Source organism: Podarcis liolepis (assembly GCF_965112155.1).
Source record: "Podarcis liolepis genome assembly, chromosome: 4".
NCBI lineage: Eukaryota > Metazoa > Chordata > Lepidosauria > Squamata > Lacertidae > Podarcis > Podarcis liolepis.
In genome coordinates, this window is record NC_139558.1 from 105,864,130 (window position 1) to 105,879,479 (window position 15,350).

At 49.1% G+C, this 15,350-nt stretch overlaps 1 protein-coding gene across 1 annotated transcript; it reads left to right on the forward strand.

Moving 5' to 3' along the window:
- Nucleotides 1-11,316: 11,316 nt before the first annotated feature.
- On the forward strand, nucleotides 11,317-12,818 carry LOC310705825 (uncharacterized protein; the record flags this gene model as incomplete). The annotated part of the gene is made up of 2 exons (XM_083500648.1): nucleotides 11,317-11,678; nucleotides 12,010-12,818. Exons 1-2 carry the CDS (start codon nucleotides 11,483-11,485, stop codon nucleotides 12,816-12,818), a joined length of 1,005 nt encoding a protein of 334 aa, XP_083356774.1. The 5' UTR covers nucleotides 11,317-11,482.
- Nucleotides 12,819-15,350: the final 2,532 nt, after the last annotated feature.

Consider the following 15,350-nt stretch of genomic DNA (forward strand, 5'->3'; position numbering starts at 1 on the left):
GGTCAGCACCAACACTTTGAATTGTGCTCGGAAATGTACTGGGAGCCAATGTAGGTCTTTCAAGACCGGTGCTATATGGTCTCAGCAGCCGCTCCCAGTCACCAGTCTGGCTGCGCATTCTGGATTAGTTGCAGTTTCTGGGTCACTTTCAAAGGTAGCCCCACATGGAGCGCATTGCAGTAGTCCAAGCGGGAGATAACCAGAACATGCACCACTCTGGCAAGAGAATCCACCTAGAGGTTACCAGAGCAGAGATGACGGAATTGAGGTTATCCCTGGCCAGACACAGGCGTAGCTGGGCCACCAGCTGAAGCTGATGGAAGCCCTCCTGGGCCACCGAGGCCACTGGAGTCTCAAACGACAAGAAAGGCTCCGGGAGGAAATCAACCTATATACCTGCTCAGCTCCTTTTTTTAGGGGTCCCAGGTGGGGGAGGGGCAAGGCAGGAAGGTGTTTTGGTCCTGGGAGTCCCAGCTCTCCTCTGTAATAAGACATTGTGGGGCACCCCCCCCACAAGCATCCCTGCTCAGTTTGGGGGAGCAGGAGTCGGGGTCTTGCACCCCACTGTGGGTGGGGTGGGGGGAGCCAGTCTTGGCCCTCTTTCAACAGTACTGGAAGGTTTTCAGGCAGTGGTGCATGCTGTCTGCCACCACTAGGTGGCGCTCCCCGAGAAGGGCAACCCCCCGGGGGCTGCTTAACCCCTCGGTGGCCACGGCCCAGCCCCTCCCTCGCGGAGGGTAGCAGAAGACGGCGTGGGAGAGGCGCCCCCAGTCAGCCACCACCACCCGCCCGGCCTCGTCCAGGGAGACCCCCCAGGGGTTGGTGAGCAACGGGGGGCGGCCCTGCCCACCCAGCACCCTCAGGAGCTGCCAGGTGGGGGCCAGCACCTTGACGCAGCAGCCCCCGTCCAACCCCCGCTCAGAGACGGCCACCTCCCCCCGGCTGTTGGTGGCCACCAGGTAAGGCTTGACAAAGCCCCCCACGGCCTCCCTCCGCACCAGCCGGCCCCCAGACACCCCCAGGACATGCAGCGCCCCCAGACGCGTGTCGGCCACCAGGAACTCCCCCCGGGGGGCAAGGGCAATACCCCGGGGGCTCTGGAAGCCCTCGGCCAGGGCTTGCAGGAGGCGGCCTCGGGCGCTGTAGAGCTCCACACGGCGCCAAGAGGGGCTGGTCAGCGCCACGCAGCCCCCCCTGCCTTGGGCCACGTCAAAGTAGGCCTTCCGCGGCAGGGGCATAGCCCGCCCCCCAGCCCGCCCCACTTCCTGCAGCCGGCGGTTCCCAAAGTCCACCACAAAGAGGGAGCCCGCGGGGGCGGCACACAGCCCATGCGGGAGGCACAGCTGCCCCTCATGGCTGCCCCATGCCCCCCATTGCCCCACCAGCCGGTTGCAGGGAGGGCTGGGGGATCCCAGGTGGTGGGGCACAGCTGGGGCGCACTTTAAATGGGGGCTTGGGGGCTCCCCCCACCCCAGCCGGGTCCCCTTGAGGAAGGCAACCCTCTCCGCTCCGCGCCCCGCCAGCTCCAGACAGCTGCCCCCCAGCTGCCCCCTGCCTCTCTGCAGCCGCCCCAGGGACTCCGCTGAGGCCCACCGGGGCAGGGGCCCCCTGGCTGAGGGCGCCCGACTGCCCAGCACAGCCACCTCCCGGAAGGGGCCCGATGCCCCCATCTCCCCACTGCTGCTGTCAGAGGCGTCTTCTTGCACCCAGACTGCCCTGGCACGGAAGAGGGTGGCAGGCTCCAAAGGCAAGGGTGTGCCAGGGGCGTCGGCCGTGTCGGGGGACCCTTCTGGAAGGGACAGGCCTGGCCTGGCTGTGCCACCTGCTTCCTCAGGCCCTGACGAGCAACTCGTGGGCACCGCCGCAGAGACGGCGGGCATTGCCTCTGCTGGCAGGGGTCTCTCGCTGCCCTCTGCCTCCCTCACAGCAACCTCTGCCACAGCCCCCACCTCCTCTGCCCAGCTGCACATCTCCCCCCGAGATGCCAGTCCAGCCTCAGCAGTCGGGGGGCCCCCTGGCAGCTCCGAGGGGCAGCTCTTGCTTGCCTGTTCCTTGTTGCCACCCTCTGGGCTGCTCCCTTCCGTGGGCACAGCGGGGCCTCCTCCACGCCCTTCTCCATTGCCCCTGGCCAGGACCTTGCTTGGGGCCAGGCTGAGTACCCTCTCCTCCAGCTGGAGCTGCCCCAGAATGTGGGTCGGCCATCCCTGCGGAGGTGGCATGAAGCGGGCACAGGTGAGATGGAGGGAGAAGGCGCTGGCACGGGCAAGCAGATCCCGGGCCTCCTGCGCCCTCTGGGTGGAGGGTGCTGCCAGGAGGCAGGTATGGAGGTGGGTCAGCTGCTGCCGCAGGGCCTGGATCCTGGCTGCGCCCACTCGTGCCGCCTCCTCGTTGGCATCCTGGAGAGCAGCCAGCTCTCCTTGCAGCCGCAGCCGCTCTGCCCGGGCACGTGCCCACAGCCGCTCCTCTTCCTGCAGCCCTGCAGCCAGGGCCTCCTCCAGGGAGCGCTGGGCCCCCGCCAGGCCCGCCAGGTGGCGCTGCTGCAGGGACTTCAGCCAGTCCTGGGCGCCACTCAGTGCCAGCGCCAGGGCCTTGTGATCCACAGGGCTTTGTGCCATCTCCTAGGGGCCAGGGAAGAAAGAGAGGGTGAGATGGTCATGGGGGGTGTTACGGAAATTACGGGGGGCGCACATCTTTAAAGTTGTTAAATATTACAAATATTATGCCTGAATGTATCCTTTCAACTTGACAGTTCAGGGAAGTTACCTAGCTTTAAAAATAATATAAAATCCACTCCTTTGCCAGTTTCCTCCTGTTACGGAAGGGGGGGGGGCATGTCTTCTTCACTACAATATATTTGCTCCACTACAATATATTTGCTCAATTTCTCTAGGACTCCATCACCCCTCCCCTGTCCTCCATAATCTCTCAAGTAATCCAGTCAAAATCACTCTGCCAAACCCTTCCTCCAGGCGATGCCAGGTGACAGACTATGCAAACATGGACCATTGCCTTCTCAGGATGTGCTTATCTGCGCATATCTCCAGCTCTCTGCATATTCACCCCTCCCTCCTCCATATGTTAATCTGTGTAACCCAACCTCTTCTTAATGTATTCATGATGTAACTGGGATGTATTTTGCACTGTATTCTGGGATATGGAGGGAAATTTCAAAAGTTCATGTCACCCCTTACTCTGGGTTCAATCTCGCCTTGAACCTGTTGCGCAATAAACTTGGACCTTCTGCAGTTTGCTCCTGTGTCCGGCTGAGCTCATTTTCTTCCGCAGGTACCCACGGACTTAGTCCGATGAGCTGGGTGGCAGAGTAACCCCGCACCCAGATTTTAGCCGTAACAGTTGGCGCCGCAACGTGGGGCTTGCGGTTCTCCCGAGCTGCTGACTGGGGGCCCCGAAATCTTCAGCCGGCTCCAGGCCATTTTGCCTGGGAAGATCCTTTTGGACCCCCAGCCATCTTCTGGGCGGTAATCGAAAGCCCTAGGAGTTCAGCCGGGGAGCAAAAGAGGGATCCAGCCGGCTTATTCATCGATCCCGGGATCAACGTTGAAGACGCGTGAGTATAGGAAAAGAAATCCAGTGCACTGGTGGGAAGGGGGTGGAATCTCCTGGCAACTGAATTCTCTGCCCTCCTCTCTATCGCTCCTTCTTGCCTTTCTCTTGGTCCGGTTAGTGAGAGAGACCGGGGACCGCTGCTCAACCCGAAAGGGGGGTTCTGAGCTCTATCTCTTTTCCTTAAAATCTCCAGCCAGCCGCACCAATTGGGAGCCCGAAAGTAAGACGGAGAGACCCGACTTGAAAGACAGCTGACTCTCTGCAACGGACATCCCAGTTGAAAGCAAGGGGTTGGAGCTCTCTTTCCGAACTTCTCTAGCGCCCGGCAAGGGGGCGGGAAGTGGTCTTGCTTTCTATCCCAATCCCAGCCGCACTGGTCGGTGCCACGTAACACGTGTATCGTGCGTGAGCCCGCTTCCAAAAGCAAGGGGGATTTTCAGTTCGAAATTCTATCCAGGGACCACCCGATCTGGCACCGCATGGCGCGGGCGTCCAGTAGGGCCCCCTTTTCCTGAGATGTGACGATAGGTAGGAGGTTGCCAGGAGGGATAGCCCATGAGGAATTGGGCAGGACCGGCAGAGTGGAAAGAGACCCCAGGTTATAGGAAATAAGGAAATAAGGAAATAGGAAATGGAACGCAAGGAACCGGATAGCTAGAGCTCTCTAAAACCCACTAAGGAAGTTGCCAGGCAACTAGAAGCCCCTTCTCCTCTTTACTATACGTCCCTGTACTAAGCATACCAAACCCCTAGACATACCAATCCTAATCAGCCCCTCTCTTTTCCCCTTCTCTATCCCAGACACCCCCCAAAAAAGGAAAAAGCAAAAAAAAAAAAGCAACAACAGCAACGCATGCATCTATAAAGGGGTACCCAGTCAACCAAGCGTTGTGAGCCCTACCAGTTTGATTAACTGGTGGTGTGTTTGAAGAGGCAAGGAGGCTCATAAAACCATGTGGGACCTTCCTACTAATTTCACTTAATGAAGCCAAAGGTAGTGGCCCAACTCCTTGCAATAACCAACTGAAGGATGAGAATATATATGTTTACATGTTTACATGTTGTCTGTTATGTGTGTTGTCTGTTCCTTCTGTCTCTGGCAGACTGCCTTTCTTAAGTGTGCATAGTTTAAACTGCAAGCTTGCTTCAAAATTTAAATCTAAGGAAGCCATGCTGGATCTTAGCAGTCCTAAATAAGACAAAAATTGAGAATGAAGTGTGCAAATGTTTACCCCACCTCTTGCTTTGCCCCAACTTTTGAGATTGTGAGTCTACAGTCTTATTTTGGAAGGTGCTGATAACCTAATGTTTCTGCTGCAAAAGCCTAGTTGAGCCAACTGCTCTCTCAAGCTAAAATGCAGTGTATGTACTTCATTTAAGCATATGCCTATAAAAGTATGGTGTTCATTCTAAGAAAAATATTTGAGTCCAGTTTTAACTTTGATTTGGTTGGACAGAAGAGTTATTGTAAGGCTCCTGATATCAGTCTCTATAAGACTTCATGGCCTCTTTTGTTAGAAAATGCCCCCCCTCCCCCTTGTTTCACTCTGCCTCTTTCAGTTGTTTTCTCCCTTCATACTTCTGTGCCAGGTAAATTTACTCCCGAGTAAGCTTCCTTTAAAGGAAACTGCAAAGAGGGGAGGGGGGCAACACTCGTGTATTCCCTTAAAAAAAAAATCAAATCTAGGGCTGCTTTAACTGTGCTTTATAAGAGATCCTCTCCCTATCTTACGAAAACTGTTCACTTCAATCTTCCTTAAATATCATTTCAAACTCACTCAAACTATCTCAAGATCTGCAAAAAGGGTTCTGTGTAAAGTTATGTACTTTTATTTTCCTCTTCCTTAGTACATGATAGGCGCATGGCTTGTGGTCTCTTCCCCAGTTGTGTCTGTGTACATAAGTATGTGTGTGTCTCTCTGGTAGTACAACTCTTGCTATGAACCCTGTATTTTAGGGTTGGACTAGATGACCCCAGGTCCCTTTCAACTTTCCCAATTTGTAGCTGATGTGTTGAAATTCAGCCCAGATTTGCTCGTGATGTTTGAAGCAGAACTGGTGATATCAGGCATTTAAGTGATTACAGTGTTTATCATTTTGTCTATTATTTTCAAAAATCAGACTTAAAAGTCTACTCAAAGTTTAAGCACATAAAAATTCATATAGTTAAGTAGAATTAGCCTTGACCATGACTGAGAATGTTAAAAAATTAAATAAAAAATCCTATGAATTCTAACTCTCTGGCCATTTTTACTCATAAATAAGAGAGCGGTTGATTGTTCCGCGAATGGCCAGAGGGATATTAGCCCTTTCCTGTACATAAAGGAAGCAGTCTCGTTTGCTTGGGCTGAATGGTGAATACTTGAATTGCTGAGTTTCTTTTTTTTGTTTTAAAATCTAACCCTATTTTAAAATCTACTCCTTACCTGGCCATTTTTACTCATAAATAAGAGAGCGGTTGATTGTTCCGCGAATGACCAGATAAAATGACCAATAATGATAGGCCTTTCCTGTACATAAAGGAAGCACTCCTTTGCTTGGGCTGAATGGTGAATACTTGAATTGCTGAGTTTCTCTTTTTTGTTTTAAAATCTAACCCTATTTTTAAAATCTACTCCTTACCTTTCCCTTCCTTATTCTAATTGAGCCAAAAGATGCAACATTTTCAATGGTATAAAAGGTTTGCTGAGACATGAACTCTGCACATGCACAGAGGCTAGATCAGCTTTAAAAAAAAAAAGAGAGAGCGAGAGAAAGGAGGGGGGAGAGAGAAGGTTTGGAGAGCGTGAAACCTATACAAATTTCCTTATGTAAAACTTGGAACCATTGAGCGAAATCATCCTTAATGTGTTTTGCTCCAGGGCTACTTAAGACAATAGAGTTAAGTACTGGACATGCCAAATTCTTTTCACAGGTAAATATCAAAGCACTCCCACTGTGAGTTCCTCTCTTGAGTAGTTCCCCCCCCCCATGGGATTTAAATTTTATAACAGTTTTCTTGTGTGTGTGTGTATGTGTATATGCCTATACATTTTAGGAACAGCATTTCCTGACAGACCTCTCACATGAAATAATTTTCCTTTTTAACAGAGTGTCCTTTCTTTTCTCCCACAGCACAAATGATAAAGAGGGGATGCAAACAGTGATTTAAATACTCTATAAAAAGTAATTGCATTTGTATTTCTTTTCTTCCTTCTTCCCTTAAAGCCAAACAGCAACTTTCTTTCTGTTCTGTGAAACAAGTCTGAATCCCTGCTGTATTAGTGACCTCTATCTCTTTGTGCCTTTGACATTTTTTTTTAAGTTACAAATAATCTGTTTTCATTTATTTAATCAGTTTCTCCATGATGTCTATGAAGTTAATCGAACCACAACCAAACATTGTTTGTGGAATGGTACTTGTTTACCTTTGGCCTGAGCATTTCTTACTAATTCTGTCATTTTGGCTAGTGCAAGGTACCTGCACAACTTTAAATTGCCATTCATTTTATTGGTATTAACTCATTTCCCAGTATTCCGCTATTAACATTACAGCTGATGTCACATCAAGAAACACTTTTATTTTCATTTGGGATGTTAGAATGCCAAAACAGATTACTTCAGGTTACTTATTAATTGTGTGTCTTAGCATTTATTTATTTTTGGTTCCTCATAGCTCATTTTGTGTGTTTGTGTTTTACTTTGGGGGACATGTTCATCACATGTTGAAAGTCAGTCTCATGAAGTTCTTTTATTGGATAGCACATGGTGAATTTTAAGTTTTCCCCATTGTTTTTCCATTTTTTTTCCAGTCCAGTAGTAATATGTGTGGTTTTGATAATATCTTTGTACTATTTAATAATAGTTATTTTCTGAATCTGATGTCTTTGTGTCAAGTCCATTTTCATCTAACTGGTAATCTAATTTTTTGCTTTCTTTTATTTTTTAACCTTTGTATTTTTTACAGTTCTCTTTCTATACATGTGGAGTAATTTTTTATTTTATAATATGAAAAGAACAACAACAACAAAAATTAAGTGAAGGAAAGCAAACAAACTTAGCAGATAATAACAGTAATTATATGGAAATGTGATAATGAATAAAATGTTTAATCCACTAAGATTGTTATTATTTGCAGCTTCCCATGGAAACTGGAGGACATCCTTTTTGCCTTTTGCCCCTTTCTTGTCTAACTGTGTTTCTAAGTCGCCCCAAAACCCTGCCCCCTTACAGGATATCACTTCTACAGATGTGCAATGATGAAAAGCAGCAACAACCCCTCAACTCAGTCAACCCATCACAAGACCAGCAACAACAGAGTTTTCAAAGTGCCCACAGCTATCTCTTTCAAAGGATATAGACTGCCGGGGGGGGGGGGGAGTGGACCTGACAAAGGGGGGAGGAGTTGAATTGCAAGGACATTTTCCCACTTTTGAACCTCAAGCCTCTGCTCCAGGATTCAAAAGATACATACGTAAAAGATCACAATTGTGTCAAGATATGCAACAGATATTTAATTATTTTGTTTTGTATTACGTGTTATTATGTAAGAATGTTGAAATGTGTCTGACAGTGTGATTTCCACAATGGGGGGCAATTTATTGTGTGTAACTGTTTTTATGTTTAATGTCTTATTGCTTACACACCAATGGAGAATTCTCATGCATTTTATACTTTCTAATAGCTCACACTATTGTGTAGTCCAATGTTTAGATCAATTTATAACCACATTGTTCCACCTGGCACTCTGCCAACTTTCCCTATCCATTTTAATATGTGTTAAACCTCGTTTTGCCAATGACAAACTTCTGGATCCATAAAACACCAGGTACGTGAAGGTGGATATGCTTTGGTTTAGCAGGAATGATCCCTTATAGAGTTAAATTGGCTTATTTGGACAAAGTGCCCCTTTTAAGAATGATTTTCTTTTAACAGATTGGTTTGAAAAGTTGAGAACCATGGGCACATAAATTCAAATTGGACTCAGTTTGAATTGGGCAAGTGTATCCAGGCTGCAATTAGCTTTTTGGTCCTTAAAGTGCAAGTGAGCAACTTCCCAGGACTACAAGACCAGAGCCTGTAATAATAATAAGAAATCCCATGGATTTTGGCCAAGGCAAAGACATTTCTCTCAGGACGTGTCCGAAACCTGTGCCAGCTGTGGTGGGTACCAGGCTACATGATAAATATGAAAGCCCTAAGTGGATTCAGCAGGGATTGCCACTACTGCGACACCATGCCGATGTGAGACCACAGAAGAGCTGCCTTGACACCTGAGAACACACAAATGGCGGGGGGGGGGAAGCAAACTGCACTTTGCAGTCATTAGTGGACCTTCCTGCCTAAATGTAAAGCATAGATCACTATTGAGAAAATATTTCTTCCAAGGTGCTAGAATACCACAAGTAACTGAGCAACAAAGTATTAATTTACGTGATATCCTATGTCTAACTATGTGCACTGTTACACCATTATATTTCTGTGCAAATATCCTTAAAGCAGCATGATATCTAAGCCCCTTTCAGGTTTGCATAAAGCCACACATCCCATTCACCGAGATTTAGGGTGCGGAGAAAAGATTTGCAAGTTCTTACAGAACTTTAATGCAAATCTATCTCCGAATGGGGGACTGTTACGGAAGGGGGGGGCATGTCTTCTTCACTACAATATATTTGCTCCACTACAATATATTTGCTCAATTTCTCTAGGACTCCATCACCCCTCCCCTGTCCTCCATAATCTCTCAAGTAATCCAGTCAAAATCACTCTGCCAAACCCTTCCTCCAGGCGATGCCAGGTGACAGACTATGCAAACATGGACCATTGCCTTCTCAGGATGTGCTTATCTGCGCATATCTCCAGCTCTCTGCATATTCACCCCTCCCTCCTCCATATGTTAATCTGTGTAACCCAACCTCTTCTTAATGTATTCATGATGTAACTGGGATGTATTTTGCACTGTATTCTGGGATATGGAGGGAAATTTCAAAAGTTCATGTCACCCCTTACTCTGGGTTCAATCTCGCCTTGAACCTGTTGCGCAATAAACTTGGACCTTCTGCAGTTTGCTCCTGTGTCCGGCTGAGCTCATTTTCTTCCGCAGGGACCCACGGACTTAGTCCGATGAGCTGGGTGGCAGAGTAACCCCGCACCCAGATTTTAGCCGTAACACTCCATTCCAAAGCTATTTCCCCCTTGCAAAAGGACTCCAGGAAGTGCCCAGAGGTGACAATTGCTGGGCTCATTGTTAGCAAAGGAAAGCCAAGTCTCATCACCTGACTTGCCTCAGGCTCCAGACATGCAAAATAACTTCTATTGTACTTTGGGTGCTGGGACTTCAGAGGTGTTTGCCTATGCAAGTCGTTGTTTGAAGACTATCCCTGCCTCCGGGTCTGGCCTTGACCAGATGGATACTGGAATCAACAGGGGAAACCCACATAACCTGAAGGTGTTGCTGTGTAATGCCAGGTCAATGGTGAATAAAACCACTGCCATCCACGACCTGATTGTGGATGGAGGATTTGACCTGGCTTGTGTGACAGAGACTTGGTTGAATGAGACAGATGGGCCCGTCCTTGCTGCCGCTTGCCCACCAGGTTTCTCTTACACACAGCAACCCAGGTCATGTGGGCGGGGAGGGGGGGTTGCAGTGATTTTTAGGAAGTCATTAGTCTGCACCAGGCGTCCTATTGGGAAGACCCAGTTCTCTGAGTGCATGTTCTGGAAGTTGGGCAATAGGGGCAGTACAGGATTCCTTTTGGTGTACCGACCTCCCCGCTGCACCAAGGATTCTCTGCCCGAGCTGCTTCAGGTCGTGGCGGATGTTCTCCTGGAGACACCTAGTTTGGTTGTCCTAGGGGATTTTAACATCCACGCCGACACGACCTTACAAGGGGCCGCTCGGGACTTCGTGGAAAGCATGGCCTCCATGGGGCTGTCCCTGAATAAGTTGGGCCCAACTCATAGTCATGGACATGCCTTAGACCTGGTATTCACCTCTAGCGACGTGGGTGATCTGACACTAAGTAAAAATGAAACCAAAGAAGTGCCATGGTCAGATCACTTCCTGGTGCAACTGGACTTCTCCGCGACCCTTCCCCTCTGCAGGGAGGTGGGACCAATTCGGATGGTCCGCCCCCGCCACTTAATGGATCCAAATGGTTTCCAGAGAGTGGTAGGGGATGCTTTATCCCATGTTGATGGCCTTTCAGCTGATTCCCTGGTGGCCCGCTGGAATGCGGAGTTAACCAGGGCTATCGACTGTCTGGCTCCGAAGCGCCCTCTCCGATTGCATGGAGCCCGGACAGCCCCGTGGTTTTCTTCGGAGCTGAGGGCGATGAAACAATTGCTGAGACGGCTAGAGCGTCGGTGGCAGAAAACTCACTCCGAATCTGACCGGACACAGGTTAGAGCTCAACGTCGAGCCTACCAAGTGGCGATAGCGACGGCGAAGAAGACTTTCTTCACCGCCTCTATTGCATCTGCAGAAAATAGTAGCAGGAGACTCTTTCAGGTGGTCCGCAATTTAACGGAACCACCTTTACCACCGGGGCCTTGTAAAGACCCCAAGATCTCCTGCAACGATTTTGCAAAGTTTTTTGCAGATAAAATCACTCATATTCGGAAGGAGCTAGACACCACCGTGGGAGCAGGGCTGGGGCGGGAGAGTGCTAGAGCCCTGTCTGGTCAAGTTGCATGGAATCAATTCCAATCCGTTACCCCCGAGAATGTGGACAGGCTGCTTGGATGCGTGAAACCAACCACCTGTCTCCTTGATCCTTGCCCATCCTGGCTTATAAAAGCTAGCCGGGAAGGGCTGGGCGATGGGCTTCATGGGGTGGTGAATGCTTCCCTCTGTGAGGGAGCATTCCCAGATCCGCTGAAAGAGGCGGTCATTAAACCACTTCTTAAAAAACCATCTTTAGACCCGGCCAGTATGGCCAACTATCGCCCAGTCTCAAATCTTCCATTCTTGGACAAGGTGATTGAGCGTGTGGTTGCTGAACAACTCCAGGCACGCCTGGAGGATGCGGACCATTTGGATCCCTTCCAATCAGGGTTCAGGCCTCATCATGGGACTGAAACTGCCTTGGTCGCACTGGTTGATGATCTCCGGCGAGCTAGGGACAAAGGTGAGAGTTGTTTCCTAGTTCTGCTGGATCTCTCAGCGGCCTTTGATACAATCGACCATAACATCCTTCTGGACCGTCTAGAGGGGTTGGGAGCTGGGGGCACTGTCATACAGTGGTTTCGCTCCTTCCTCCTGGGCCGTGTTCAGAAAGTGGGGGGGGGATGAGTGTTCAGACCCTTGGGCCCTCACTTGTGGGGTGCCTCAGGGTTCCGTCCTCTCCCCCATGCTTTTTAACATCTATATGAACCCGCTGGGAGAGATCATCAGGGGGTTTGGACTGGGTGTCCATCAATATGCAGATGATACCCAGCTCTACCTTTCTTTCAAATAAGAACCAGTGAAGGCGGTGAAGGTCCTGTGTGAGTGCCTGGAGGCGGTTGGAGGATGGATGGCGGCTAATGGATTGAGGTTGAATCCTGACAAGACAGAAGTACTGTTTTTGGGGGACAGGGGGCGGGCTGGTGTGGAGGACTCCCTGGTCCTGAATGGGGTAACTGTGCCCCTGAAGGACCAGGTGCGTAGCCTGGGAGTCATTTTGGACTCACAGCTGTCCATGGAGGCACAGGTCAATTCTGTATCCAGGGCAGCTGTCTACCAACTCCACCTGGTACGCAGGCTGAGACCCTACCTGCCCGCGGACTGTCTGGCCAGAGTGGTGCATGCTCTAGTTATCTCCCGCTTGGACTACTGCAATGCGCTCTACGTGGGGCTACCTTTGAAGGTGACTCGGAAACTACAGCTAATCCAGAATGCGGCAGCTAGACTGGTGACTGGGGGCGGCCGTCGAGACCACATAACACCGGTCTTGAAAGACCTACATTGGCTCCCAGTACGTTTCCGAGCACAATTCAAAGTGTTGGTGCTGACCTTTAAAGCCCTAAACGGCTTTGGCCCAGTATACCTGAAGGAGCGTCTCCACCCCCATCGTTCTGCCCGGACACTGAGGTCCAGCGCCGAGGGCCTTCTGGCGGTTCCCTCCCTGCGAGAAGCCAAGTTACAGGGAACCAGGCAGAGGGCCTTCTCGGTGGTGGCGCCCGCCCTGTGGAATGCCCTCCCATCGGATGTCAAGGTGATGGACAACTACCTGACATTCAGAAAACATCTTAAGGCGGCCCTATTCAGGGAAGCTTTTAATGTATGATATTTTAGTGTTTTTTGGTTCCTGTGGAAGCCGCCCAGAGTGGCTGGGGAAACCCAGCCAGATGGGCGTTGTACAAATAAAAAATTATTATTATTATTATTATTATGATGCTAATCTTATACAGTGGTACCTCAGGTTAAGTACTTAATTCGTTCCAGAGGTCTGTACCTAACCTGAAACTGTTCTTAACCTGAAGCACCACTTTAGCTAATGGGGCCTCCTGCTGCCGCTGGAGCACGATTTCTGTTCTCATCCCGAAGCAAAGTTCTTAACCTGAAGCACTATTTCTGGGTTAGCGGAGTCTGTAACCTGAAGCATATTTAACCTGAGGTACCACGGTACCTGGGTCTTGCCCTGACATGCCTGCTTATGCTAATGTTGTACCAAGGACTTGTCCGGACATGTTTGCCAAGGTTGAACTAGTGTAATCCCTGTCTACCCCTCCCCTTTGGTGACATGTCAGTGATGTAGCAAGGATGCTGTACGAACTGTATTCTGGGATATGGTGGGAAAGTTTAAAAAATCCTTGTCACCCCATCCTCGGGGTTCAAAATTCCTCCTTGAACCTGTTGCACAATAAACTTTGATTTACAGCTATTTCCTCCGGCTGGTGGCTGGACTCCTTCCTTTATTCCGCAGGGACCTGTGGGCTCTGCCCGACCAGCTGGGGGACTGAGCAGCCTCACACCTAGATTTTTCCGTAACAGGTGGCATCAGCCTCGCCAACAAACAGGCCCCCTGGGGGGTGAGATGCAAAGGCTTGGCTGGCCAAGCACAGTTAAACTGCGGAACTCCCTTTTTAAAAAGGTTATTCCAAACCTTTTTCAAAAGACCAGAGGCATTTCTGTTAAGCATTGTTGGCAGGGACATCCCGAAGGCCTTTAGGGAGGGATTCTTATATGCAAGGGCCGCAGCTCGGACTTTGGTGGCAAAAGGGTGGAAGGAAGAAGAAGCCCCGACAATAACAGACTGGCATTACAAGTAGAAGCTACAAAAATTTGCTGAGATGGCGCCGCTGACAAAGAGCCTGAGAGGCAATTCAAATCAAAAATTTATGGGAAAATGGGATAGAAAACATATGTTCAAAAATACAGTAAAGGTTCGTTATCTATGCTAGCATTTGATTGACGTTGGAGAGAGACTGAGTTGAGAAATAAGATCAAGAGCCCATATTGTTATAGGAATGTATTAGATAAAATGTAAAAGGAATATACAATAATAAGAGTACATTCATTTGTAAAAAAAAAAAAAGGAATATACAACGGGATAGACAGGAAGTCCAATGTGTTGGTACGTATATGATTTGGGGGTGGGGGAATTGTCTTCGTTTTTTCTCTTTGTTTTTCTTTTATTTCTTTTCAGGTATATAAAGTTTGTATATAATCTTGGTATACATGCTGGAAAATATATTATGATAAGCTCTGTAATGTACAGTGGTACCTCGGCTTACATATGCTTCAGGTTACATACGCTTCAGGTTACAGACTCCGCTAACCCAGAAATAGTGCTTCAGGTTAAGAACTTTGCTTCAGGAGGCTTCCTGGGAGGGGGGAGGTAAAAGCCCATGGATCCTCAGGATTTTTGCATTGGGTCACCCCAAATTCACCCCAAATTCACCATCAGATCACATAGCATGTCCATGGCTACAGCCTCCACCCAAAAAAAATCACACATCCACTGTTGCGTGGGACCGTGATGGTGAAAAAGCATGGTTACAAAGCACGGATCCGCATTGATCCTCAAGATTTTTGCATTGGGTCACCCCGAATTCACCATCAGGTCACATGTCTGTGGCCACAGCATGAACCACAACTATCATACATCCACTGTTTCGATCAGAATATTTTTTTTCTTGTTTTCCTCCTCTAAAAAACTAGATGTCTCTTATGGTCAGGTGCATCTTATGGAGCGAAAAATACGGCAGTTAAGCGTCGCCATTCACATCTCCAAAGAAGTTGCTTTGTGCTCTAGGACACACAAGGCGGGTCTTCCCCACCTCACCTGCCTGCCAGGTAGGAGAGCGAGAGGCAGAGTTTTGGGCTGGGATCTGAGCCAGAAGATGGGAGGCACAGAGACCGTCTCGCTCTGCTCTGGAGCCAAAACTGCAACTACTACAAAAGCAAGATCTCCTGTGTTTCTGCTGCTGGGAGCCTCTCCATCCTTCACTCAGGTTGTACGCAAATAAAATCATATAGTCCAAAGACGCCACCGTCTCCACTGACCTTTTCCCCAAGGAAACCAAAGATGGATCTGAGACACCTGGCGCCTCTCACCTCTCAGAGACTTGGCTAGGCAGGTAACATTATCATTATGCATTATATCTTGCGCTGCCCCTTATATAACGAAGCACGAGAATGATTTTTAGCACCTATAATGACCAGGTCCCCTGCCCAGAACCCCTCTGACATGATTTTATATCTCCTCGCAGACCTGGCATGTAGCGCTCTTTGCAACTGCCGCTAGGAAAATTAGAGCAAATTATATAGCCAAGGTAGCCACCAACTGTAAAGGAGATGAATTTATTTGGCCCTA